Below are 27,934 nucleotides of genomic sequence, written 5' to 3' on the forward strand. Positions count from 1 at the left end.
GGATGATTGTAATTATTCTGGCCGTTATTCCATGATTGTGGTCCGCTCCAGTTCTCTTCGGTGCCAACACCACCACTGAACCCTCCCATGCCGCCGTTCATCATGCTCATGTCCATGCCTGGCGCACCGAAGCCACTGTTCATCTGGTACATGTTCATCATCGAGGGGTCCATGTTCATGCCGGGCATGCCTGCCACACAAAGAAACGAGAGAGAAAAACAGTCAGCGTTTGAACTTGTATCATGATAATGATGGTGGTGATGATGAATTGTTGTGGTGATGATGAATTGTTGTGCTGATGATCAGGGACGAGTTAGATGTTGAAGTAGATGGATGGTTGAACTCACCCATCATAGGGAAACCGAAACCATTGGGCGCCATCCCGTTCTGCATGGCCATCATCATCTGCATCTGGTTCATCTGGCCAAAATCACCTCCACCCAGGTTCATGTTGGGAAACTGTCCGTTCATGCCGTTGAAACCGAATGCATTTGGAAAGGCAGCAGCAGGCTTCTGCTGGTCGTCCACATTTTCGATCTCGCCGCCCTCGTTCGACTCCCCTGGAGCTGCTGCCTCGGCACTGTCCCTCTCTTCGTTCTGCTCACCGCGGACTTCGAGCTGCTGCTGCTCTTCGCCCTCGGCTTCTCCCGCGCCCTGTTCGCCAGCCAGTGCAGTCTGCTTCCCAGGTTAGAATCCTAGAATGGCACATGAGACAGTCTACATAGAACACATACCTCGTCCTCAGCAGGTGGTGGCGGTAAGGTCTCCTGGTCCTCCGTCGCCGCAGCAGTGGCCGCGTCCTGTCCAGCAGAGGGACCATATTGTTGCAACTCAGTTGCCTGTCCGTCGCCCTGTGCAGACACATCGTCCGCAGGAGCTGCCTGCCGTACAGCAGACACATTTTCGGGAGGTGCAGGGATAGCACTAGGTCGGGCATCAATAGGTGTGATGGGGGTTATAGGCGTGACGTCCTTGGCTTGTGAGCTGTCTCGCTTCTTCTCGGCGGTCTTAAGGAAGGCTCTTGTCGTCATGCGAAGCTTGTTGTTGGGCTTGCAGTCATCGGCGGAGACGGGGTTGTGTTCGCAGACGGGGCAGGTGGATGGCAGCGTCAATTTGCCTGTCATTGTCAGTCGAGACGAGAGAGGGGAGGGAGAGAGGGAGGGAGGGTGAGAGGGTGAGAGGAAAGGGGTTAAAAGGCATACAGTTCTCGCAGATCATCTGCTCGCAGCAGGGGGTCTTGAAGGCGTTGACGGCCAGCTTGCTGCAGATGGCGCAGCGGAGCTTGAAGGGCACCTCGTCCTGTGGCAGCGAGCTAGTGAGAGGGCAGAGGTCAGTAGGCAGTGGTCGAGAAGCGCCTCAGAGGCTGCGAGGCTGCGAGGTTGGGAGTTTGGGGCGGAGTTTGGGGCGGAGGGGCATTGACATACCTGATGAGCTCGGCCAGGGCAGAAGTGACCGTCACGTAATTGGCTGCCATGGTGACGGGCTCTGCGACAGGAGGAGAGAGGAGAGAGAGGACGAGGAAGGAAGAGGAAGGACTGTTCGCATGTGCAGTGGGAGAACTGCGGCGCGGGGTGCAACAGAAGGGCAGCACCAAACAGTCGCCTTCCGTTTGTTCAGAAGAATGAGTCCTGCAAAAAGTGTCTCTCCATCTGTAAGACACTCTGCTTCAGCTGCTGTTGATAAAAGAATAAGAACGCGACGCAGTCTGTGGCTGAGAGAACGAGAAGAAGGGTTGGCTTTTGGAGAGGTGCGTCCTTGTCGTTTTCGCCTTGGGTGACGCGAGCCGTGGGCCCTGGTCTGGTTCTCTTGCGCGGGCTGATGCAACTGTGCAAATTCTCAACCTACTTTGGGGCAAGGGTCTTCCGCCTGCAGGAGCACGGACCATGCCCTCCCGCCTTATCAGCTAGCCGTTAGAGCCGTTATGCATGATGGAGAAATCGTCGCTTCTTCACATGGAGTTTGGAAGAGGAAAGCAAAGGGATTTTACAGATTGTGACCCTTCTAGAAGATACAACAATCTGCTAGCCAGGTCCATGCTGTACTGGGCGACATCTGTTTGCAATGATAACAACATGAACAAAAGAGATATTTGTTGCCTTTGAAAAACACCCACTTACAGTATAACCAAACTCTCCACCAATACTGGGGAGCAAGAAGCCATGCCTTGAAAAAGAAAGTAGGATTCGCTGTCTGATCAACATAAAACTTCAATACGATATTATCCCCCAAGTGACCTGCCCCTTGAGACCTATCACTCCCCCCTTTCCTAAAACATAACAGTGAATGCAGATGCTTGCCTGATCGAGCCCACAACCGCCCTCGTGGCCATTTCCCCTACCCCATCGTCCTCTTGATCATCATCATCATCGTACACAGTACTGCCTCTTCACCGTACCCTCCTTCACTAGCAGCCCATCCAGCCATCCACACACACAAACACCACCGTCTTCTTCTCCCAGCTCTCATTTAACCTATCCACCCTAACAAGCACAACCTTCCTTGCCAGCCTGGTCTCGAGGACCGCTCAGGTTCACCCTCTGTTCCTCGCCTCCCCTGCTGACGGCATTTGAGGCGCCCGCCCCCCTAGCACTCTTCAGCGATGTCTCCGGGATGGCGTTGGCGATTGCCGTGAACACCTCCGTAACGTTGTGCCCTGTCTTGGCGCTCGTCTCGAAGAACAGCAGCCCTTCCTCCTCCGCATATGCCTTGGCCTCCTCGGTGCTGACCTTCCTCGCATCGCCACCGTCGTCCGCCCCAGCAACCGCACCATCATCATCATCGTCCCCACCAGCAGGTGCGCCGCCGCCCGAGGAGGCGCTCGTCAGGTCCAGCTTGTTCCCGACCAGGGCAATCACGATGCCCGGACTCGCCTGGCGCTGCAGCTCGGCGACCCAGTGCTTGGCCTTGATGAGGCTGGTGGGCTTGGTGAGATCGTACACCACGAGGGCGGCCTGCGCGTTGCGGTAGTACATGGGCGCCAGCGAGGCGAAGCGCTCCTGGCCCGCCGTGTCCCAGATTTCAAATTTGATGGTGCGAGTCGGCAGGCTGCACTTTTGCGTCAGGAATGCCGCCCCGATCGTCGGCTCCTTGTTCTCCTGGAAGTCGTTGTTCACAAAGCGCAGCACTAGAGACGACTTGCCCACCGCCGCCTCGCCAAGCAGCACGAGCTTGACGCTGCTCGAGGGTTTGGGCGCGTTGGAGTCTGCCATTTTTTTCTCTTTATTTTTTGCTTTTTTCTTCCGAGGTCGTATGTGTTAAAGTGTGTGTGTGTGGTTTAAGAGACCGTTTCGTTGGGAGGAGGTGGCGGTCTTGTCTGTCTGTCTGTCTGATGGAGCTGCTGTTGGTGGAGCTTTTTGTATGTCGTCGGAAGATGGCGGGGAGGTGTTTTCGAGATATTCGTTATCGCTGGAATTGGATGGGGAACGGAGAATTGAGATTGATGGTACAGCGTCGGCAGCTGTTGAGATTGATTGTGTGGTAATGATGATGGTTGGTGAGAAGGAAGGAAAGTTGGGCGATGGCTGTGTTGGGTGGGGGGTCTGGTTGCTGGGTGTGTCGGTTGGAAGTTGCCTTATGCCTTACGCCTTGTGCCTGTGAACAGCGTCTGGCCTGCTTCAGCGTGACGTCTGGTCCCACTGCGGCGCCTGTAACGCAATGCCTCACTGGGCTGGTCATTCTTATCTTATCCGCTAATGACGCGCGATTGTGGCTGCCTCAAGCTGAGTTCGCGCCACCTGGCTGAGCTTCGAGATCACGGCTCTCTTTATATGCCTTCCAAAATTGTTACAGTTATAAATCTGATACCAAAATAATGAGATCTATGTTACTATTTAGGGGTGGAATTGAACTTGGACGCAGTTGCAAGAAAGGACTGACGCCGAATCAATAGGCAAGGGCCCAGTCGACCCGAGCGTGCCGGTGTAAAGAAAACTACCGCGAAAGAGGATCGAGATGACATAACAGAATGAAAGAAGAAGAAAAAAATCTCATACTTCTTTCCAGAGGTCTCGAAATTAAAGAAGACGAGTTGTCTAATTGTTGTTCTCTGTCTGAAAAAATAGTGGAAGGGAGTAATACCCTTGTAACTGTACCACAACCTCATGATCCACCTGTATTCCCTGTCCTAAGTTCGACATGACTGGCCACCCCAACATTGCCACAACAATACTAGCAGGATGAAGTTCTACCCAGCGGCAACAGTGGGATCTTGCGAGTTTATTGTAAGGTCGGATGCAGTACAGAGATTTACTCGAATAGCGCTGGCATGGTTATAGTCCACAAGATCCTTTCCCTAGCAGGCTAGTTTTCAAGCATATCCGACATATTCAACATAAACGATATGAAGCACGAGATTTCTGTATTAGCAAGACTGATCAGTGCCCCTCTCATAAGATATAGTCTCCCAGAATGCGGACTACCTTCTTTATTACGTAGCCTAAGGAAGTTCACCGTGCCACCTGTCGAGATCGGGCTCGATACAAACAATGATGTTGATATATTTCGAGTACCATGTCCGACCTTCCCCAGAGAAGACGGCGGCTGAGTTAGGCCGAGACTGGTCAGTAACACTCACTCAAGCAGACGTTCCTCCCTCCTCTTCCCAAGATGCCAAATTATAGTCGACAATATCTAGGCAAGAACATTCCGGTGATTATTTGTCTGCGTATGATCGTGCATTATCCAAGTAGACTACGGCAGCGTAACGTTGGTCTTTCCCAGTACTTTGAGCCCTGCGTCTTGTCCGGGGCCGACGTGAGCTCTGGCCTTCTCACACGTGCTTATGATCCGGCGTGACTATCAAGGCCTTGCCCGCGTGACATGCGGAAAAGCCAGCCTACAAACATAATGCTGGGCTGTCCTCTCCAGTTAGTATATAGCAGGAATCTAAAGTTAGGGGTTTGAAGCGCGCATTTCGCAGTTAGCCTCTGCGCACAAAGAAGGCCTTGATTAGCAGATGGCTGAGTACATACTTGAAGAGTTAATATTTGGCAGAACGAAAAACCAAATTAATATAAGAAAGTACCTACCTCGTTTTGATGATCTTCAATGCTCCCACTAAGGATCACTCATACCCTACGCTTCGCTTAATCGATCAAGCACAATCACAATACCCAAGATTTCTCTTAACAAGACAAGCCCTTCCACACATGACCGGTAGTATGAATTTTGTGCGCAGAACATAACCTTGTCACTTCAAATACTGCAAATTATGCATCATTGATCACTTCCACTTCAATTTCTTAAGGAACAGACGGAAGTAGCAGCCAAGTCGCAAGGTACTTAGCCATCAGCTCTTACGACGGCAGTCCCGACTCCTTGTGTGCTTGCCTTGTTTGTGAAGTCACTCTTACCTTCAGACAAGAACTGCACAGACAAATCCGTACACCGCAGCTCCAACCCTGTTTCATAAGAGACACGTGTCGCTCACGTGTTTCCGGCCTTCAGGATTCGGATCCAAGTGTTCTTTTTCAAGATAGTCAAGCTCGCGAATGCACGTCTTCGAATGATGTCTTCGTTGTTTGGGACAGAAGTGGAACACGCTAGCTTACCACTGGCATAGCAGACTATCCACCCAACCATCCAGCTGATTGGCAGGCGCGACAACGGGGGAGCCACGAGCCCCTCCACGAGTCTTCCCTAGGCTTGAGATCCTTATCTTATCTGCTAATCCCTGCTCAGCCAAAAAAAAATAAAAAATAAAAAATAAACAATAAAAAAAGTCCTAAACCAGAAAGTACCCTCGTCTTAAGGCGGCTTGAAGATTTTGATTTCATCCAACCTTGGAATCTTTCCTTCTAGTAAATCACCGGATTTCAGTTACTGTACACCAATCTGTTCTTGCCATTCCCTATGTGTGGTGGTTCTTGGCGCTTGCCAGTGGAATAGGCAAGCACTCGCCCCCATATTAAATTCAGCAGCGCCAACGCGCTCGAACCTCATCAAGACGCGACCAAGATGGCCAACACGAAGAAGAACCTGTTCGACGAGGATGGCTCGGACGATGGCATTAGCAGCGCCGGCAAAGACTTCCATGGTGCAGGCGCTGCCGACCTGAAGATCAATGAGGAGTATGCACGCCGCTTCGAGCACAACAAGAAGCGCGCAGAGATGCATAGACGTACGCCCCCCCCCCCCTTCTTTTCCGTCCTTCCTCGCCCTTTGCAATATAGCCCCTACTAACTGAGTATCTGGTAACGATGATAATAGTCGAGGAAAAGTACAAAACACGAGCCTCCAACGGCCGAGACGATGATGAGGACGATGACGAGGACTCCTCCTCAGACGAGACGGAGGATGAGGAGGGCTTCCTAGCCACCGAGGAGCTCGACGCCGAGATCTCCGCCACTCTCCAGGCCATCAAGAACAAAGACCCCAGGATCTACGACAAGGAGGCCAAGTTCTTCCGCTCCATAGACGAGGAGGACGGCGGGGCCGCTACGCCCAAGGAGAAGAAGACCAAGCCCATGTTCCTGCACGACTATCACCGCGAGCGCTACATGGCGGGCGACACTGGCGCGGACGAAGAGGAGGCAGCGGCGCCCAGGACGTTCGTGCAGGAGCAGGCGGATTTGAAGAAGAACATCCTGGCCGAGATCAATGCTGCGGCCGACGAGGACGACGATGAGGACGACGAGGATGCGTTCATCAAGGCGAAGCCCGGCGCCAAGATGACCCAGACGACCGAGGGCGGCGTAGTGCACCCGTCGCGGCAGGAGAGAATCAAGCCCAAGGACGTGGACCCGTCGCTCGCCGACAAAGACCCGGAGCTGTACCTATCCAACTTCATGGCGTCGAGGGCGTGGGCCTCAGGGGACGGCGGGAACAAGTGGCAGGCGTTCGAGTCAGACGAGGGGGAGGGCAACGACGACGCCGACGAGTGGGAGACGGCCTATAACCTCCGCTTTGAGGATCCGGCCAAGAGCAACGAGATGCTCATGTCGTACTCGCGTAAGGTCGTCGAGGCACGTACGGTCCGGCGGGAGGAGCTCAAGGGCAGGAAGCGCCAGCGCGAGCTAGAAAAGGAGAGAAAAGCCGAGGAGAAGAGGCTGCGGCACGAGGAGCGCGCCAGGTTAAAACGCCTCAAAATCGAGGAGGCCGAGGAGAAACTCAAGAAGATCAAGAAGGCAGCCGGCCTCAAGGGCAAGGAGCTCAGGGACGACGAGTGGATGCAGCTGCTCGACGGCACCTGGGAGAACGACCAGTGGGAGGAGGAGATGAACAGGCGCTTCGGCGAGGCTTATTACGCAGAGGCGGATGAGGGCTCGGGTTCGGATGCGGAGGACGAAGAGGGCGACGACAACGACGACGGCGGCAAGTCGAACAAGAAGAAAAAGCCCAAGAAGCCAAAGTGGGATGACGACATCGACATCAAGGATATCATGCCCGACTTTGAGGACGAAGAGAGCAAGCCCAAGATCAGCCTATCCGACTTGGAAGCCGAGGGCGAGGAGCAAAATGAAGGGAACGACGACGACGACGACGACGACGACGACGACGACGACGACGACGACGGAGACAAAGACGAAGACGGATCGCGCCCCTCCAAGAAGAAGCGCAAGACAACCAAGGACCACAAGGCCGAGCGCCAGGCCGCCAAGCGCACCGCCCGCCAGGAGCGCGCCAAGCTCGAGGCCCTCGTCGACGCGCGCATGGAGCTCGACGACCCCACCGTCCTCTCCACCTCCCGCAAGAACGCCACCAAACCTTCCTCGTCCTCCTCCGCGCCCGCAGCAGCAGCCTTCCGCTACCGCGAGACCAGCCCCCAGTCCTTCGGCCTCACGGCCCGCGACATTCTGCTCGCGCCCTCGGACGCCGCGCTCAACGAGTTTGCGGGCCTCAAGAAGCTGGCCACGTGGCGCGACGCCGACAAGAAGAAGAAGGACAAGAAGCGGCTCGGCAAGAAGGCCCGGCTGCGGGAGTGGCGGCGCGAGGTCTTTGGTAGGGAGTTTGAGCACTCGGGCCCTACTTTTGGGTTCGGCGGGGTGGGAGGAGAGGGTGGTGAGGAGGCGGCGGAGGAGGAGGCGGCAGACGGGAGGGCTGGGGAGGGCAAGAAGAAGAGGAAGAGGTCCAAGGGGAAAAAGAAGGCTACCTCTGCTGCGTAATTCCAGAAACCAGATACCAAACTTATATCCTCACTCCATAGCCTTCACAAGGCATGATGTACATTTCATTCCTTTTCCAAACCCCGTCCGTCTCTTCTCGTAAAGCACCTCAAGTGTGTAAGAATTTCTAGGACAGCTTGATTTTGACAATAAGCTACTGAGACCCAACCGCCGATGAAAAAGGCAAAAGAGGTACAAGATCGGCCATCCAATCTCTGTATCGCCATGCGCCCGTGTTCCCCAGTATTTCCAGATGCATGACTTGACTCCGGGCCCTTTTAATATTATCAATTCGCCGGTTTCCCCCTTCCCCCCTTTCCCACCCCGGGATCCAAACACTGCCTGAAGACTCCAAGCCCCATCCCAAAAGCATACCGACCACTTCACTTCAATACATTCAAGTACGTACATGTCTGATAAGAAACTGTTGTTTAAACCATGGAAACAGATTGGGTATGCTCTCTCTCGGTTCCTGTCTTTCTCTCTCTTCCCTGCGCCTCAAGTCGAGGCTCTTCAGATATCATCATCCCCTAGTGACCGCCATTCAAACCACCTCGTCCAGCACCGTTCCCAGTGCCAAACAGGGTACCGTATGCATCAACGCCCCCTAGTCCACTAAAGTCTGGAACGCTCGGCGCCTCAAAGTCCATGAACCAGGACGCTGAGCCGGCATCATGGTTATGACCCCAGATTGAGGCTTGCGAGGGGGCGTTGTGATGACCACCGTCGGCGCTCGTTCCCGCAGCACCTCCAGCAGAACCATGACTTTCTTCTCTTGCACCGCTGGCGCTGTTCTCAGCCCCATTCCACTCTGAAAGACCTTCCATCATGGCCGCCGTGGCGGACGCATCTATATTGGCGCCGACGTTGTAGGTTCCTATGCCTAACAAGGACTGCCGAGCCATCCCGCCCGGCATGGCAAGCTGCATGCTGTTGAGCAGATCCTGCGCGCTTAAGCCGTGCGCGTAGTGTTGCTGACCGCCAAACTGTCCGTGTCCAACATTCAGAGGGGATATGGGAGAGAGGGCTGCGGCGTAGGCCCCAGATTGCGGGAGGTTGGCGAGCAGGTCCCTGAAGCCCGGCGAGGCGCTGCTTGCGCCGGCCATGGTGACCCCGGGCATAAATGGGCTCTGCTGCTGCTGGAGCCCGGCCAACTGTGCTGCTGCTGCCGCCGCTGCCGCCGCTGCCGTGCTATCTGTCAGGACTGGGTCCAGCTGGTGCCTGCTGCCGCGGTGTTCGCGCCCGTCGCGCCCGCGGGAGTGAATGCTGCCACGCTTGCCAGCAGGCCCTTTCGTCTTGCCCGATATAGATTTCGACCGGACTGAGCCATCTCGGCTCTGAGAAGGGGGAAACTCTGTAATGTATTCCTCCACAGTGCGCAGCTCCGACTTCTGCTCGAGAGCCGCGTCCTCACCCTCCTCCTTCTTTTTGTGGATGGCCGGGTCGGCAAAATCGGACTGTGACACGCCGTGCGGGTAGCGGTCAAACCAGTCACCGTACTGGAAGATAGAGGCGATGGACGGCGAGCTCCCGTTGGGCAGATTCCCACGGACAGACGTCTCGGCGCAGTTGCGAAATTGGTCCCGCAGGTTGTCTATCATGTAGCTAAACATGCCCCAGTAGCGTTTCATCCTGGAGAGAAAGTTGATGTTGATGCCGAGGTTGTGCCTCGAGTTAGCCTGGATGGTGGGATTGCTGGTATACGAGCCAATCACATGGACAGTGCTCGAGAGGAAGGCACAGTAGCCGACAAAGGGAGCGGTGACGAAATAAGATTCGGATTCCTTGAGGATCTCCGAGATTCGGTCGGCTGCGTCGTAAGCCTTCTTGCCAGCATTAATGACGAATGGTGTAGGTGGTACTTCGGCGGTGTTGGCGCTACTCGGAGACGTTGCGAACCGGTTGAGGAACAGGATGTTCTGTTGTATGGCAATGTGTAGGAGGATGAACTGGTTCGCCAACGACTCTGTGTCGTGCACATGTAGGTTGGCCGAGTTATAGACAAGGGATTCTGGCAGGGAGGTTGCCATCTCCTCGGCCTCGTTGGCCAGCCTCGTATACTCCGAGTCAGGGTCCCACAACGACTTGACGTCCAGGTCCTTGCCGCCCTGGTTCATGTGACTGACTATGCGGCCCCAGATCGATATAGCCTTGATGAGGTATGCGGCCACGCCCATGTTCTCTTTGGCATTGGATGCCTCGGCCCCATCTTCGGCACCGGCGGCACCTGGGACCTCGCCTTGTAGGTTCTCGGTCAGTGCCGGCATGTCCAGCTGGAAGTTCTTCTCCTTGACGGGTAAGGGGATCCGGAGCATCTCTTCCTTTATGAAGCTCGGTCGATCTCTTCCCGACGAGTGGAATCGGTCCATCAGGAAGCATGCCCACATAGTCCTGCGCCGGATCTCTCGGTCCACAAAGCTGAGGGGCACATTCGGTCTGGCAGGGTCGTGGTCGAGATCCTTGTGCAGCTGGAGTGCGAATGCCATTCGTATGGCCTGCCCACCCAGTGCCCAGCTTCGGGAGCCCTGGCAGGTAGCAAATTCGTGCAGCCCGAGTATAAGGAGGCATATCAAGATGGTGATGTTGGACCAATCGTATCGCTTGTTGACAATGTCACGCGCAGTCGACGCCCATTCTTCGCCTCGTAGGTACTCTGGCCTCTTCTTGGTCGTCAGCTCCGGGTGGTTGGAGAACCTGGCGGCTATCGCGCAGACAGAGAGAACGAGCACGGGGGGTAGCGCGCCAGCTCTAAGATGTGTGTCAGCTTGGCCTACGATCCGATGATCTAGTGACCATGAATGAATAGGGGAAGTGGCGGAAACGGCTCACCTAAGCTTTCTCATAAAACTTGGCTTATGGAGTATATGGTAGGCTTGGCCGTAGACGTGGTCAAAGAACACGTCGGCGAGGTGTTCCTGAATATCTCTCGAGGGTAGAGCGCCCAGGCCCTCCTGCAACAACCTCGTCTCTTCGCTCTCGTGGACGCTTAACAGCAGGTTGGGGTCGGCTGGGTTTCCGAGGCTCTGTTTCTTTGGGGTCTTTGCCCACGAATCAAGATCGGGGCCAGCAAAAGCCTCATCCGCGCCGCGCTTCTTTGGACCCTTGCCAGAACTCGCGGTTCCAGGAATGGCAGGCCGGACGTTTGCACGGGGGACGGATGATGCGATGCCTTCCTGCTCGTTTCTGGGGACGGCCTTGATGATGCGCTCCTCCATTCGCTTCAGGCGCTTGTCCAGCATGGCCATGTAGTCGGTCCGAGGGGCAGCCTTGCGTGTCGAGTGCTTATAGACGCAGGGCACTCTGCCGCGCGTGCAGTGCTTGCAGGCGGGCTTCTCGCCTGAGCAGCGGACCTTCTTCCTCCTACAGGCGGTGCAGGCCAGGGGCAGTCTCTTGCGCTCCTTGCCAGCCTTGGTCTTCAGCTCACTCCATGCCGGGGCCGAGTCGGCCTTGTCCTCCCTGGGCTTGCCGCCCAGATCGGTCCCGTCACCGGGCTCGAAGCTCAGGCCGAACTCGTCCGACAAGGGGTCGCCGAAGCGGTTCCCCTGGGGGTGGCCTCCTGGGCTGTCTTCATCCGAGCCCTCCATGCTCGACCGTGCTGGCGACGAGCCGGTCCCTGCTGCAACAGGCATGCGTACTGTGATGGACTGGGCTGGTGGTGGCTCGAGGCCCGGCCCTGAGGACGGCATGGGCTGCTGCTGCTGCTGCTGCTCTGGGTCGGCGAACAACCCTGGGGCATGTTCCCCGCCGCTCAGGGGCCCAAGCGACGACGACTGGTCTGGCGAAAGGCCGTGTTGATAAGGAAAGTCGTCCAACTCAGCAGCAAAATGCAATGTGGTAGCCAGGTGGCTATGCGGCGGAAAGGAGTCTGCGCCAAAGAGCTGGTCGCTGGTGTGCTCGACACGAAAGGCGTCTTGTGCAGTCAGGTCGTGGCCGGGAGCGACAAGACTTTCATATGGATCCAGGTGCAAGTGAGCAGGGAGGGGCTTGGTATCGAGCCGAGATGGAGCCGCTGACATGTCGTTTGCTAACGGAACAGCAACCTGCAAGGACTTTGCTGATCAACGGCCTGGCAGGTTTAGGTTGCGGGTGGTCGGACTAAAAGAGGAGAGCATCTGCAGGGTTTCTGGGAAGGGCCTCTCTCGATTCGGCGACGCCTCGGAGAGCTGGTCAAGCCTCTGTTCCGGATCCTGCACCGAGTTGGGGGAGAGGAACAAAGAGAGGAAACGCAGGCCGTCCCTTTAGGCCGACGTCGAATGGGTCTCTCTTGCGGGGTTAGGTGTGTCAGTATGTGCGGTCGTATGCGTGCGTATGTGAGTGTGTGCGCGTGCGTGTGCGTGTGGGTGGGTGAGTGTGAGTGGGTGGGTGAGAGTGTGTGTGGGTGTGGTAATGGCAGTGTGATGCAGAGGATGTCGAGCCCCTCCTACCGAGAACGAGCCAGGTATGGAAGCTGGTCCCACCCCCTGGTGACGGTGTTGCTCGCGACAAAGGTCGAGAGGAGTTGAGGACGACTTCTTTTTTTCTTCTCTTTTTCTACGCTCATCCCTCTAGAAATGTCCACACGCACAGGGGGGGCTTTGATACACTACAGAACAAGCCCCAGAAGTCGAAGTATGTCCAGATGAAAAGGACATTGAACAAGAAAGAAGAAAGAGAGAAAGAAAGCAAGAAAAGAAGAGAAATAACGAAGGAGTCTGGGTGAAGAACAGAGGGAAAATGTTCGGATGCTTCACCCAGGCCAGAGAGTCCGCACGCAGACTACGACCAGCAGAAGCAAAGGCTCAGCACGACCGAGGTGAAAATAAACACGACAAGTCCTTAATTCTTCTTCCTGGAGGTCGATGCCGATCGCCCCGAGGGTTCTTTTTCCCCAAGGTCGCAGACGCGCGAGACTTGGGAGAGGGAAACTGGCGGTAATTCTGGGGGAGGAGACAAACGATTTTGGGTTGAGTGGATAATGAAGAGGATCTGGTTGGTTGGACATTGGCAGAGCTTGGTAGGCACGCAGCGGAGAATCGACGGCACCACACTAGTTTTACTAAGTACAGGCTGTACTGTACTGTACTGTTCCTTCCTCCCCTCTCTCCCCCCTGCAGTGTAGTAGCGCCCCAGTGCCGAGGAAGGAGGGGAGGCTTCTTACCTTCTCCACAGCTGCAGCCCACCCCTGTCCTCACAGCATCCCCTGTCCCTACCCATCATCATACTATGGTACAACGTAGTAGTACAAAAAGGAAGCCACGGTCCTGCAGCGCAACGCACAAGCCGCTGCAGTTAGGAAGCAGCATGGCAGGGAGGTGAACAAGGGAGCCCCCTATTTCCCAGAGCAATGCTTGTGTTTGTGCTTGTGCTGTGCTGTGCTGTGCTGTGCTAAGTGTGCTTCTGAAATGTGCATCTGCACCTGTATCTGCATCTGCACCTGCGCGTTCCGCCCGTTCTTGAGGTCTCGCTAGGAGAGGGGCGAACAGGGGGCGAGGGTTTCGCCGGATGACCCGTCTCGGCGGTCAAGAGTGGGGGGAGAGGGGGGGAGGAGAAGTACCATTTAGAGTGTATCGTTCTATAGCAGGTACCTACTTATTGCACAGTTTCCACTCCAAATATGCGGGGAGCCTCTAGTGTGGGAGGGTCCCTCTGCTTTTTGCGCCGCTGGGGGGGTTTTCTCTTTCTTCTACCACTACTGTAGTGTGTACGTATGTACCTTTATGTACGAGCAGTCTCCTCCCTACTCATAATAGAAAAAATCATGCATATGCGGATGCTACTTCCGAGGTTCTGATTTTTTGTTGTCGGTTTTTTCTTCACCCTTCCTGGTTTTGTCAAGAGAGAAAAAATGTGTGTATGTGAAAAGAAGAAAAAGGGAAAAAAGAAGAAAGAAAACCTTGCAGGCTTCGATCACAGCCCCCTGAATATTCCCTCTGATGACGGATAAAAAGAAGAAGAAGAAAAAGAAGAAAGAAGGAAACAGACAGCAACCTGATTTTCATCGATCGGAGGAGAGATGGGATGGATGAATGTCTCAGCCAATGGCTTGCCAGCATTCCCAGTTCCAACAATTGAGGGTGCTTGTCATTTGGTCGTAGGCGGGAGGGAGGGAGGGTGTGTGTCACAGACACCCTACAGGCAATAAAAGCCCGCGCCGTACTGTGTAAATTCCCCACTGGCTAGCGTTGGACAAGGGCTAGCGAGACGTCCATACTGGGGTCTACGGCCGTGCACACCACTGTCCACAAGCACTTGACAAGTATAAGGCCTAGAGCAACAGGGTGTGAACACTAAGCCGACGCGGGATGATTTACTGAACAGACACGCCTGGTATGGTTTGATTGGCTTCTTGGTAGGAAAAAGCAACAGCAACTACAACAGCGAAAAGAAAAGCAGAAGACGAAAAAAGGACGAGGACAGAAGTAAGTGAGAAAAGAGAGGATCTGAAATTATACACGCGAGGTAACATCGACAGGCATTCTCAGCCAACCAACGCACTATAACACTTCCTCGGTCAGATAGGCCAAGAGAGGGGTCACCATCTACCCTTATATAGAGAGCGGTTCATCCTCGGCCGGATCTACGTCAGTGATCTGTTGCGATTTGGTACCGATAAACAAGCAATTTTCAGTTTCAAGTAGTCTACAACTTTATGGAAGAAACTTGATAAGAGACAAATTAAGCTGGCCCCTCTTGTTCATGCCCAGCACAGCGTGTCTCCCCCCCCCCTTCTCTGTGCTATCAATCAACTCACGACTAATAACGAGAGTTTTAAAGTAGCAGTCCTAGATGATCTAGCCTCACTTATCTCTCTCTCCATTCCTGAGCAATTAATCCTTTGTCGAAGCTACTCAAGTTGAGGTACAAGCCATCCATCGTTCGTCAATACGACAGGTCCGACAGCATGCTTGGTTGTCAGCTGATTGGCCATCAATAGGTGGGCAAAAAAAAAAAACCAAAAAAAAAAACCCAAAAAAAAACCAAAAAAAAAAAAACAGCACGAATGGTTCATGCAGCTGCACTTCTCCCGGCCGGTTATGCATAATACCGAAGATCCCGGAGGCGCGACAAAACAAAGGAAACCCTCACCAAAGACCGCGCTTCTCAGTCATTTGGCGATGATGTGTTCACTCCGCTTTGTTGCAAGTATGAGCTCGTTGACGTCTTGTTGACGTCCAGACCGGTGCTATTCCCACGTTATAGCTCGACTGTCGTTTCATGCACCCCCAAGTTGGATAAGTGAGCACATAAGGACCATCCTTCCAAAGGGCTAACTCTGCGCTGCATCAGGCGGAGAGGGGTTTACTGCACGGGCTTTGCCCCAGCGTGACAAGCTCGAAGCTGTCAAAACAAGCTGTCATCTTCTCCAGGCTTGCCAAGGTGTCAGTTGCTGCGGAATACACATTAGATCACTTCGAGAATGCAGGGAGAGAGTTGGGCGTGCTGAATAATCTGTCGCCTCAAGGCAACAACATCGTGATTCCGTATGTAAACAAATGATCACTACATCGTAAATAGTCTTTGCTCCAAGAAGCTGAATATTTGTCTGGGCGCCAAATACTGTTGTGTATAACATGGCATGCACAGGGCCTGCCACCAAGATGTATTCATCTGCAGTAAGAGATACAATGTCAAGACTGTTTCTCCATGGGATGTGTCCAGCAATCGCGACAGGTGAAGGCCTGCTGAGTTCTGACAAGGGGTGCTCAGGACCTGACCTCGGAACCGACGGTGCTTCTCTTCAGGGGATTGACGGAGAGGGCTTGGGACCCACGCGGCTATAAAGCATGTTCCCTTGAGCACGCGGTCTGGCGGCCCATGACTACGAAATTTAAGGATCCGTCCAGAATTTGGAAACGAGGCTCGTGACTCGGGCTTAGGACAATCTCGTCTACGCCATATTTCAATGTGATGTTGTTGTAGTCGCTCATTTCATTTTTATTTTATTTAACCTTTTTTATAGGCAAGGTAAATCCTGACCATCGTGGTACTGTTTAATCTGTTGACCCTTTCTCAGCAATTTATAATCGGTACTTTGGCCAGTATGGTGACTCGACCTGCTGGGATTCGACGCATCAAAATATGAGATGACGATCAGTGGGTTATGGTCACTTGAGAAGGATGGGCTTCCAGGGAGAATTCGTGGCCCAGTACATAGTACACACAGTGGGAAGGGTGGTTGGGGTCGAAAGAACGGTCCGTGGCGGTCCTGCGGTAGATACCCTGCAAGGCTTACATAACGCCAATCAGCCTCCACCTCTTTCTCCTAGTCGGCCCCACCTTACCCCAGGTTCTACCTTTCAGGGTAAGGATGGTATTTACTAGTATGATATGTTTCAGTCATGTTTGTGCGGGGTATCCTAGTTCTCTTGTACAAAATGCAATATCATGCATACAGCCCATCCCATGTACAGTAGCGAGAAGACACTATAGTATTAGTCTGGTTGTAAGGGATGCATCAACGTGAGGTGCTTTATTTTTTTTTAAAAGAGGTCTGAACCGACCCGTCGGTTCCCAATTCTGCACTATAACCGCTTGGGGCCCTCTTCCGAAAGATCAAGAGGCTATTAGTTTGGTAGGTTGTCCCATCCAAACCGGGATGTGGAGGCATAACAACACGGCCACCAAGCAAAAACGACTGAAGGGGGGAAAAGTTCGAGTTTGGGCGAGACCTTGGCAATCGCCCAATCATTTACTGTCATTGATAACCACCTAGTGGCCACATGAGGCTTGGTTGAATCTGCGAGATCAAGGTCGGCCCCCCGTCGGATCCACACTCTTCTTTCGTGGTGGCGGACGCAGTCTTGCTTTTTCCTATCTATCTGCAAGCAGCTGTCTCAACTTAGGGGGTCCTGCAGCGCCTCAGTCAACCCTGAGTGGCTCTGTTTGGCACTGTATCTATATATTGTACTGTCTGCATAGCATATCGTGGCGTTCATCTGTTGCTTACTTTTGCCTATGAGTGTCAATATCGAAGAAACTGTCTTATCTTAAACCCACACCTTCAAAATTGTGTGTGAGTCTTTCAGCCTCACGCCTCAAAGTTTCAGACCATCAATTTAATTTCACTTCAACAACAGGAGAAAAGATGCGTCTAGACCGAGTGTTTTCTTTAGGAATTATTCCTATTCCTCGAAATGCCCCTACCCAGGCAGATCGCAACCCTGATAAGCAACATCAAGAACGTTCCAGCCGTAACCAGGTTCTAGTGGTGAAGATCTCAAAGCAGCCCTTTTGCCCGGCTGAGAGACAAATACTTGGCTTGACCATCTCCGCTTTTTAAGCTCTTGGCGTGTGGTGTCTGTGAGCTCTCCACCCCCTCCAATGAGCAGGAAAACGTCACCACCAGCCCACGAGACCTTCCATGGGCCTCATGGCGAGACCTTTACCCTCCACCGTCTGCATCCGAGGTCTTAGCTCTCTTATTGTATTGAACACAAGACACATTACCGTGTACTTTCAGGACAAGAAACGGAGAAAACAAGACACGAAAATGAAAAGGAAACAGGGGAGGAAAAGAAAAGAGGAAGAAGGTAAAAGTCGACTGTTCGAACCCTGGTTACGCGTCTGCATCTGCGTCAGCATATTTGCATCCCTGTACACACTCACAGCAACAGATAAGAGACTTTCCAGTCATCTTTCTCTTCATCTCTTGGCCCCCTCCCGCCATGAGCCCGTAATTTGGTTCTACTACATATCAAGCACAGTGGTATGTACCGTAAAACCACGAAGCTGCATCCACATATTGACAAGGAGCCAGTGCTGTTTTCTCTGCTTTTTTCTTGTACGTAGCCGTCCAGCTGCTTCATCTATATTACGATGTGTACTACGCCTGAAGCCGCCGCCCTTTCTATCATTTTTCTTTTTCGTCAGACGGCTGCTAGCCTGTCGGTTGCGAGACCGTGCGCACGTCTTACCTTTGGTTTTCCCCCCCTCGTACGCCCGCCGAATTGTTCGTCACCATTCGATTTTTTTTCTTTTCCTTTGCTTTCTTTTCTTCTTCGAGGGTGTTACTTTGACTCTGTCCTTGGGAATGCCTCTGCATCCTACTGTTAAAAATCCAGCCTGTGTCGTCGACGTACAGGTGGCTTGCATCGGATGTTGTGTGCCGTTGCGAAAGGTATCACATACAACCTTGGACGCCCTCCTCATAGGACCAACCCAACCACTGCTGCTAGGACTGATTGACTCTGCTATATGGTATCGAACCAAAAGGAACTCTCTTGCTAGTCTAGGCGAGAATGTCTATGACGGACTAGCTAGCCAACCCTACTCCCTGTTCGTCATGAGAACTGGGAGAGGGCCTTCTCGACACAGGAGCTCATAAGACCGTGTCTTGCAACCTTGCTGGTAGTGGTGAGGCTATGTCTCTACTCATTTCTTATCCTCAGCTCCCGATCGTAGAATTCGCTGACGTCGGTCTATCGTTGTTTTTGCCGTGAGAAAAAGGAGAAGGAAGGAAGGGGGGGAAAAGAAACAAAAAGCATGTCCTGTTACTCAGAAAAATACACACATCTTCCCTGCCCACTCAACGCAGACGAGGAACGGAGTCCGCCTCCAAGAACACCTGAAGGAGATTGTTTTTCTGTCCCCCCCCCCCCCAAAACCCATCAACGCCACTCGGCTTCCGTCATACCGCTTCGACGACAACAGGACATACAGACTGCATAAAGCCAAGTCTAGTCCATCCCGTCCCCCCCAAGAAGCGTAAAAAGAAAAGGCGAACTGCATTTTGAGAGTTCCCTCCCTTCTCTCTCTTCTCTGCCTTCCCATGGCGTGGACACCACACAGCAGCATGCTCCTCCCCCAACACATGGGATGCACTCATCGGCACAGGTGCAGGGGCCATATTCTGCTCAAAACACGCAGTAGCTGAGACCATGTTACGTTGGGGGAAGAAGAGGAACGACTGTGTGGAAAGGGAAGGGGGCAAGGCTTGCGAGCATGCTGAGCCCCATAAAATGGATGGATGGATGCTTCTGTGTCTTCTGTCGCACCGCGTCAGCCTGACAACAGCCTGACCTCTCACATTGTACAGCCAGAGTCATCAACCGAGCTTTGGTGGTGACCAAGCCAGCTGTATGTATGTGCCCGGATGGGTTGCCAGGGTCTTGCGGCGCTGCTGTGGGCCAGAGCGAGGCCTGACGAGGTTGCACTACCTGGGAGGGACCCAAATGATTATTTGCTGCGCACTCCTTGGGGCGCCGAGTACCTTGTTTCCCTTCTATCTTGCAGCCCTGTGAGTGGTCGACGACTTTGTGCTACAGTGCTTGCAGGGCACACGCGTCTTCGTACAAGACGGGACAAGGGAAGAAAAATGAGACGTGGGACGGGTCGTATACTCTGTATGGGAAATCATCTTCAAGGTGTTGGCCATGAGAGCCAGAACAGCCACCGGAAGGGCCTTTTTTTCTTTCTTTTTCTTCTTCCTTTGGTCCAACTTCTTGCCGTTTCTGACCGTGGATAAGACTCTATCCAGTCCATGATAGGGAATGTTTGACTGGAAGAAGCTTACATGAAATCTCCCACAGAATTCAAAAAGAAGACGATGCCTAAATGTCCCGCGCCTTCCCAGTACAGCGTTGGGTTCCAAAACCCAAACGCACTCGTTTGCCATCCAAACAAGACTCTCGACAGCTCTCAGAAAAGGCTGCGAATTCCCGCCTGTTCTGTTACACGCCTATACCTTGGAAAGAAGGTGTGTTTTGTGTGTCCTTGGAGAGCCCTCCTGTCGCGCAACCTTGCCAGCCTCACTTTGCTTGCTCCTGCATTTCAGAGAGGGCTCTCAAGGGCCAGGCTTGGCTACCGGCAGGTTTCCCCAAAAGGCAGGATATCAGAGGCACCCATGTGATTTCTCGGCAGTGCGACGGCAAGGCCTGCAGTTTCCCACTGGGCCGAGCCGGGTTACGCAAAGACACAACGAGGTGCTGCTGGGCACGAATGATGCCAGCTCATCAGAGCCTGACTCAAGTTCTGTCACTTTGTGAAGGCCACCAACAAATTGAAGAAAGAGAAAAGGAACTGTTTTTGCCATGTACCTTCGAGTCATTTGGAAGGAGCGAATTTTATCCTGCGTTCTGGACTGATCAAGACATACATCGTCAAATAGGTAGTCATGAATCAGGTGCGTGCTGTCCGCGCAGAAATTCCCCAACCAACAGCCATCACCGTTCTACAAGAATTTACTATTCTTTCCCACCTTGGCACAAAGCATGACTCTTGTCCACTGGCCCTTCTTCCTGCACGACATCTCCCTCCCCTTCCCCTTCCAACGGCTTGCTGCATAATATTTTGCCTTCCTGACGCCTTGTATGTAGACATGTGACTCTTGTGCGCCATAGCCTGAGCTGGGAGGGCTGTCGAGGGTCTATTCATGCCGGGAGCCAGAGCTGGTGACTGGCCGAGGGCCGTGCCTGTGCGAATCATTTTTTTTTTTTTTTTTGAAGGGGCACAAATACAGTGCAGTAAATAACCAGAAAAGGGGCGTAGATCACTTGCTACAGTGCCCACAACCAGTATCACCAAGAGACGGTCCGAGGAAAGCAGCACTGGATCAGGCCAAAGTCTGGTGGTCAGTGAGCACGACATCCTCTTCCTCCACAACAAACAACCCTTTCAAAACAGTTCAGAACTAACCTCCCCCCCTCCCCCCCCCCCACACCAATATGATCGAAGGGGAAGGGAAGCCAGAAATGGTCCAAGGGCTCGCTTGAGTAGAGGCGAGAACGAAGGATTGCAGGACTTGAGTACACGGTGATTATCATCGCGATGATGGATCGAGCCATCGATCGCCTGAGCAACGGCACGAGCGGGTGGGTGTATCTTGTGCAAAGAATAAGGTAACTAGCTTGAACACAGCCTGGTCTCAGCCTGGACGATGACGATGACGAGCAGGCTGCCCCCCCCCCAACCTTTCTCCCCCCCCTCTTTCCTTTTCCCTCCCTCGATTTCTTCTTTCTCTCTATTCCTCCTCCACCTTCCCACACTATAAACGGCCAGTGTGATCAATCCACCCATCACCTCTTCCCCCTCCCCTCTCTCAAGGCTCGGCTCGATTCCGAATCTGGGATGACCATGACGGGTCTCGCATGACCCTCTGTCTGGCCCTCACGGGCCCACCGAGACCTTCTCCCGTTTTAGTGATCACTCATTTTCGTCGAAGTAGCAAGGACCAAGTCAAGTAGGGCGTGCAGGACAGACAGAATCGATTTGAGATTTTTTCTTCTTCTTCTTCTTCTTCCCCCATTGTACCAAGTGATGCAAGACAAAGACCGCTAACCAACGCCCGAGAGTCCAACATGCTATGCAATAACACAGAAAAAACAGAAAAAAAAAAAAAAAAAGGGCCAGAAAAGAAGAAGAAAAGGAGAAACAAGGATGAGGAGGAATCTTGTAGAGTGGATATCCTCTCCCAGTAAACAGAACCCCAAACTCGCAGGCTATGCTGGCTTCATGGTTGTCATCCAAGTCTCACCAAGGCACCGTCTTCCCTTCCTCCAAGGTGTCACCTTGGCACAGATTTAGGCAGCCTCCTATGGATGCCTCGTGTTCTCCCAATCCACTCCATGTATGACCGCAACCGCACGCGTACATGGAACATCTAGAAACCCCTCGCTTGGATGCAGGAGTATCCAAGTCGCATCCGCCCGCCTCCCCCTCGCCCAACATCTCATTCATCACCACGCTCGCTGCCCCGATCGACATACACAGGAATCCCGTAGACACAAACAGCGCCCGCATTTAGATATTTGAACTTGCAGACCCCCGAGTTTCTCGCCAGAGCCACAGCCTCTGGCAAGGACGCAGCGCCGTATTCGCAAACAAGCTCACCACTCGACCCACCCTCCTCGTCCAACTGGCTAGGCGGCGGCGGACCTCTCTTGCGCGATGCTGACCGCGCCCTCTTGCTGTTGCCACCCGCAGCAGCAGTATTAGCCGCCTCCTCCGCAGCGGCAGCCTTGCCAGCCTGCCTCTCGAGGTGGGCCTGGAAGGTTCCCTTCTTCACCAGCCCCCACTCCTCATACAGCCTGCCCGTGTACACGTCGATGTCCTTGTCCGTGACGTCCCACAGTGTGCCCACGACGGCAGGGCACCCTGCGAGCATATAGCTCCAGACCAACCCGTAGACCTCAAAGTCACCCACATTCGTCAGCGACGCAGAGCTGCACCCCATGAGCAGCGTCGTCGCGCGGCATTTGTCAAGGCGACGGATTTGGCGGTTGCGAATATACTGTGCGCCTCCGCCGTGACCCATGTAGAGGACAATGTCAGAAGAAGAGAGAGCTGTCTCAAACTCCGCTTCCGTTGGTGCCTTTCTCTGAATGCTCTTCCAAGAGGAGTTTAGGGATGAGGCCAAGGGGGCCTCGAAAGCTGCCTGCGTAGTCTTGAGGTCGCCACTGGGGTTCAGTATGTAGGTGCCGTCATTGACAGAGACATGATGGCCATTCTTGTCGTCACAGGAGGATGATTTTTGCTCGAGGATGAGCCTTCTGAGGCAGGCCAGAGAGGGAACTCGAGATACAGCGAGACCCTGGAGGCAGGGCATAGACTCCCACGGGAATGTGTGCAGGGTTTTGTCCAGAATAAGAATTGTGTGGCTTCTCGCACCCGCTGTGCCCAGGCTCTTCGCATCTGCATGGTATGAGTGAAGAGCGTCCAGGGTCTCCACCACCATCGTGTCGAAGTCAATCTCGTCGTAAGCGTTGCGTTCTCCGTTGAATTGCAGTATGTCGACGACAAAGTAAAGCAAGTCGTTCAGCATTTCGTCGAAATCACACTCTTCACTAGAAGCATCTCCGAGCCCGATGAAAAGCTCGAGAATCCTCGTGTCGAGAGCAACCTTGGATACTGCCGGCTTGGTGGTCTTCTTTCCCCGGACATGGCGGCGTGATGGCAAGTGTTTGTCGAGAATGTTCTGAAAGCTCGTATGGAACTTGGACACAAGCTCGGGATGCCTCTGATGCTGAGAGAAGATCCCCTTGAATCCACCCAGCCAGTCCGATTCGATCTTCTCCAGCAGCTCTTTCAGCTCCACATCCAAGGCCTGCCGCTCAGCCCACCATGCTGTTTTGGCGCCTTTGACCGAGAAGTCGCGTTTGTCATGGCAAGTTGCATTTGCGCGCTTGATGATGTCGAGGAGCTTCGTGCGGCCTTCGTGGAAGTTGAAGACCTGGTTGTCGGCATCATGCGCGGCCGCACGCTCCAGTGGCAATCGGATGACGAACGGGCTCTGACCAGCCTGTAATTTCGAAATGCATAGGTCGTGCTTATTGTCGCTGAGGGAGATGGAGATGGCACTCCACTCCTGAGGGATGATGTCGATGAATTCTCGCTGGAATTTGGTCATGTCAACCACAGGACTCAAGCTCATCCGTCTCATCTCCGACGACCTAATCTCTTCAGGCCACTCCAAGCCAGCTCTCCCAGAACTCTTCTCAGACAGGAGCGCTTTGACCTCTCTTCTCCAGGTCAGATTTCGACCCATCTCCACGGAGCAGGTCGCATAGCCTGGATGGCCGAGAACACCAGCTTTTCGAGACACAGACGACGCGGCCGAAAGGAGAATCACTACAGTCTGTAGTGTACACAATATCCCATGAACCTGTCTGCCGTCGCCCATGGTGGAGGCCAAAGCGTGTGCCTCCAAAAGGTATCCTCGAGCCTCCCGCAAATTCTCGAGGTAGCTCTGCGAAACTGATTTGGCTGGGTCTCGGGCGTTCGGAGACGCAGCCAGAGCTCGGACAGGAGAGGCTTTGATAAGCGAGAAGCGATCGACTTTGTCGGAATTGAGGACGCCAACGGATGGGAATGATAATGGCGATTCTTGGATCACAGAACAGACAGCGTCCTTTGACATCTGGTCCATACTCTGTCCCAACAAAGATTTTGCTGTTGTGACCAGTTCTGACAACAGGTGGGATGTAAGGCTGGAAGAATGGCGAGCCTCCTGCAGGAGCTGCCACGCCCCGGCCCAATCGTTCTTATGAACCTTGGAAGTTGCCTTCTCAACCAATACAGAGGCTCTGATGGACATCAGGTGTGCATCTGCATCCTCAGCCTTCGTGTCAGCTGTGGTTGATGGTAGGCTCGTCGCAACACTCTTCTTTGGCGCGGCCCTGGAGACTGGTCCTCTGGTGGGGACTGGAGCTCGGGCTCTGCGAGAGGCCGGTGCGGGCTTCTCCCTGACGGGCAAATTGCTCGCTTTCTTCTGGATGGCGACGACATTTGGTAAGTCGGCAGTAACCTCCTTGGTGCATTTATCAACACCCTCCATTCTCTTGACCATAATCCCAGCAGTCTCAAGCATGCTCTCCTCAGACTCGAAGTCTCTAGCTTCGCGATAGATTGTGCTGAGTTGACAACAGAGACTGACGAGTTTGCCGGAGAATTCGGAGCGATCAAGTGTGGCCTCGACTTTGCTCGCTGATTGCAGTGCGTCTTCGAACTTATTTGCTCTGGCAAAGATCAAGGACAACCAGACATTGCATTCAGCGAGATATGCTTTTGCGTCAGCAACTTCCGCCACCTTCTGCGCTTGCTCGGCGTAATAGACCGTCTCCTGGTACATCCCAAGATGTGCATAGGTATTCGACAAGAACAAAAGGCCTCTCAGCACTGGATATGCTAGCTTCCAGGCCTCTGGGCCAGAAATTCTTGGTGGCTCGGCCTTGCTCTTGCTCTCCACCGCCGCCTCGGACAAGCTGACGTCCAACTTCGAAGCAGACTCTTCCATAGAATTGTCTAGCTTATCCTGCGTGAGTTGTTCCAGTCGGGCCCACTCCTGGAAGAGGACGCGACTGGCATTTCTTGCATGGGTCAGAGCACATGGTGCGTCTCCTCGACCAAGAGCCACAGCAGACCATAGTAGGGATGCATGAGCCATCATCATTTTGTGCACTCTTGAGCGGCTGGAGAGATCTATCGCCGAGCCAGCCTCCTTTGCTTGGTGGAGGAGCTCGTCTGCCTTTTCGATATTGCCGATCTCGATGAAGTACTCAGCATGGAATAGCAAGAAGCGCACCATCTCTTCGTTCGGCCGTGGTCGCGTCGGATGGGAGGGCTGCAGAGCTTGCTGGAAAATGGCAGCGGCCTTTGCAGACTGTCCCAGATTTGTGAGCTGCAAAGCCAGTGCAGCGGAAATTTGCAGGTTGAGAGCAGTGTCTGTCTCCATCGACTGGGCTCCAAAATCAGCTGCTAGTTGCAAGGTCTCCAACAGTAGGGTATTGTGATTCGAAAGCCGCGCAGCGTCTGCAATAGATTGTAAATGTTCTTGTAGTCCTGCAACATCATCAATCCGTTGGGCAAGGTCTATTGAATCCTTAGAGCTGTCGATGATAGTCCGCCAGGCCGAGATGGACTTCTCCAACTGTTCGTAGTCCGGCGTCGGACGGGCGAGCGCGATCGTTGATGCTGACAGCGCCTTCATATGTGCCACAGAGGCTTTCAGGCCAGCATCTTTCCCCAGATCCACCTCATCACTGATAGAAGCGGCAGCCTCGACTTGTTCTTGGATCAATCTGAGTTGTGGCTCGTTTCCGATATTTGCGATCAACAATCGTAATAGGATCCTCAGCCTGCGCACTGGAAATTGCTCTGCAGGACAAAGTTCTAGGAGATTCTCGACGGTGGGATCCGAAAGGCCGAGGTATGTTCCCTTCTTCGAGACAGCGCATTCGAATCCAAATTCAAGGGCAGCGAGACGTTCCGGATCTTCCAAGTACAGAGTCCAGTCGATATGGACCCTCTCCAGTCGGGTGATGCATCGAATTGACCAAGCCAGTGATTCGACGTCGTGATCCACCGCCCACGCTTTCCGAGGCGGTAAGGTCTCCAGGGCGTGGGTGACGGATGTCAGAGCGCCGTCCTCGATATGGAGTCCTCTCAGAGTCTGCAAAGATGCCAGGGCGTGTTCAGGTTTTCCCAAGTCTTTGTACAGCTCACTCATCCGCTCGAGTTTGTAGTTTACTTGGGCCTTTTCTCTCTCCTTTTTAGGGCGGTCTTTGACGCAATCAATCGAACGGCGCAGAGCCTTCAGTGCATAAGCGAAAGTCGTTCCGTTCTTTGTCGGTCTGGGTTCTACAGCAATAAAGCTGGAATGCTGCATGTAGTAAAGATGCGAAACTTTGGCGTAGTATTGATCTGCAGGGTCGGCGGATACGTGGCCGTCAAGGCTGTCGAGAAGGTTCAGACAGTCTTGCAAGGGCGCATCCAGCTTATCCCAGGTAGACCGCTTCTCATCGATGATGGTCTTGGCCACCATCAATGCGGAGTCCAGCACTGGGGAAGCTGAACCGCCCAGTACAGCACGGCGTTGCTCATATCGTAAGACCTCCTTGGTTTTATCGGCTGAAGACGGTCGTTTTCCCAACCACCGGAGGCAGAATCTCGGCAACTGAAGGATCAAGGCCTCCAGCGCTTCACAAACAACTTTTTCTGGGTGGTATTTCCTGCCTTCGTCGTCTCTTAGGTTCCCAACCAAGACATGCGTGGCTGACTTGCGCACCAGGACCAGGCTCTCAAGTAGCTCATCCAGCTCGGCACTGTCACCTCGAAGGGGCCCCTGGAGACCGTCAAGCACCTCCTTCAGCAAGGCGTCCTGAGACGACGGTTGCCTCCAAATCACATGTAGTCGTTGGGCCAGTAGCAGTGCTGATATCGAGAAGCATTTGGCTGCCGAATCTCGAGCCCGGTTCATCATCTGGCTGTTTTTCTCTGCCCATGCCATCGCTTCACTATGTTGTCCCGAGTCCTGCGCCAATTTTCCCAATATTTGATATATGCTAGACAGTGGTGACTTCAAAGACTTGGAAGGTTGAAGATTATGCCGACAGATTTCGTCGAAAGTGTTGTTGAAGGCGGCGAGGCAAGTTTTATAGAGCGCAGCCCCCCCTGTTCCAGTGCGGCGAGCGCAGGCCGCAATGCATTTTGAGAGCGGCGAAAGGATGTCCTTGTCCACCTCTGCCTTGTGACCCGCCAGTTTCCACCAGTGGAGTCGGGTCTGAAGGGCGATCGTCTGGAGCTCAAGTGCAGAGACAGGTGGGATACTGAGCCTGGGCTCCAAAGCTGCGTCGTCTTCTGTCGTTGATATACTTGGCACAAGGGCTAGGAACAGCTGCGAGGTCGTTTCCAGCTGACGTGCTGCTTTCAGTTTCTCTGCCTCACTCGTCTCCGCTGACAGGAGCAGTAGATTGACCGGTGATGCTTTATTAGTCCCTCGGAGGAACGGCAGGGCAGCCTCGATGTCCATCGGCCGGTTCAGATTGGACAGAATCCTGAGCACCTGCATTTGTGTTGCAATGACTAGAGGTAATATTTGTCCAGAAGCGTTGACATTTCCAAAATCCAAAATCTCTGCCAGGCTCAGCACACTCGGGGAAGCCTTGGCAGCCTTCTTTTCGGTCCCGGACAGCTCAGTCAGCCTTCTCTTCAGGACCCGGAGCTCCTTCACGGCATGTTCCGTCAGCCCCAAGCTGATGAGCTTTCCGACAAGGGACGACAAGCCGGCTTCGAGCTGCAGATTCGAGAGGTTGATCTTGCCCCCGCCCTCTAGATATCGCAGTGCAGAGAAAGCAACACGGGCACACTCGACGGTGGACAAGCAGCCGGTCGAGGCGTTCGGGACAGGCTTCGCGGGTCTCGCAGACTTCTTGGTGACCTCGGGCGATGTAGATACTGTGTTAAGATCACGCGGTCGCATCGGGGTCATGGGCGCCGAGTTCGATCGTCGGATGCGCCTCCGGGCCGGCGTCTTCGTCACATCGTCCTCTGCAGTTGCCGCCCTCCGTGGCGTCGGTGGTACCTGGGCTCTGGCAGCATCGCCGAGGGACTTCAACGTCGCGTTAATGACATGTGTTGCC

At 53.7% G+C, this 27,934-nt stretch overlaps 4 protein-coding genes across 4 annotated transcripts; all 4 read right to left on the reverse strand.

The window, feature by feature from the left end:
* Positions 1 to 1,686, reverse strand: M406DRAFT_354327 (uncharacterized protein; the record flags this gene model as incomplete). The annotated part of the gene is made up of 5 exons (XM_040922890.1): positions 1,425 to 1,686; positions 1,203 to 1,312; positions 735 to 1,117; positions 348 to 675; positions 1 to 190 (listed from the first exon to the last, which is right to left on the reverse strand). Coding segments are annotated over exons 1-5 (1,059 nt in total), but the record flags the coding sequence as incomplete, so codon positions are not given.
* Positions 1,687 to 2,161: 475 nt separating this feature from the next.
* Positions 2,162 to 3,440, reverse strand: M406DRAFT_344064 (Rab5-like protein ypt51). The gene has a single exon (XM_040921942.1). It carries the CDS (start codon positions 3,207 to 3,209, stop codon positions 2,481 to 2,483), a length of 729 nt encoding a protein of 242 aa, XP_040781176.1. The 5' UTR covers positions 3,210 to 3,440; the 3' UTR covers positions 2,162 to 2,480.
* A 4,993-nt stretch (positions 3,441 to 8,433) lies between these two features.
* On the reverse strand, positions 8,434 to 9,016 carry M406DRAFT_354329 (uncharacterized protein). Its single transcript, XM_040922891.1, has one exon. The coding sequence runs from the start codon at positions 9,005 to 9,007 to the stop codon at positions 8,633 to 8,635; it is 375 nt and encodes a 124-aa protein (XP_040781177.1). The 5' UTR covers positions 9,008 to 9,016; the 3' UTR covers positions 8,434 to 8,632.
* Positions 9,017 to 9,445: 429 nt separating this feature from the next.
* On the reverse strand, positions 9,446 to 11,731 carry M406DRAFT_248587 (uncharacterized protein; the record flags this gene model as incomplete). Its single annotated transcript, XM_040916545.1, has 2 exons — positions 9,446 to 10,850; positions 10,932 to 11,731. Coding segments are annotated over 2 exons (2,205 nt in total), but the record flags the coding sequence as incomplete, so codon positions are not given.
* Between the last annotated feature and the right edge of the window lie 16,203 nt (positions 11,732 to 27,934).

The sequence above is a fragment of the Cryphonectria parasitica genome (genome assembly GCF_011745365.1).
Source record: "Cryphonectria parasitica EP155 unplaced genomic scaffold M406scaffold_1, whole genome shotgun sequence".
Taxonomy (NCBI): Eukaryota; Fungi; Ascomycota; class Sordariomycetes; order Diaporthales; family Cryphonectriaceae; genus Cryphonectria; species Cryphonectria parasitica.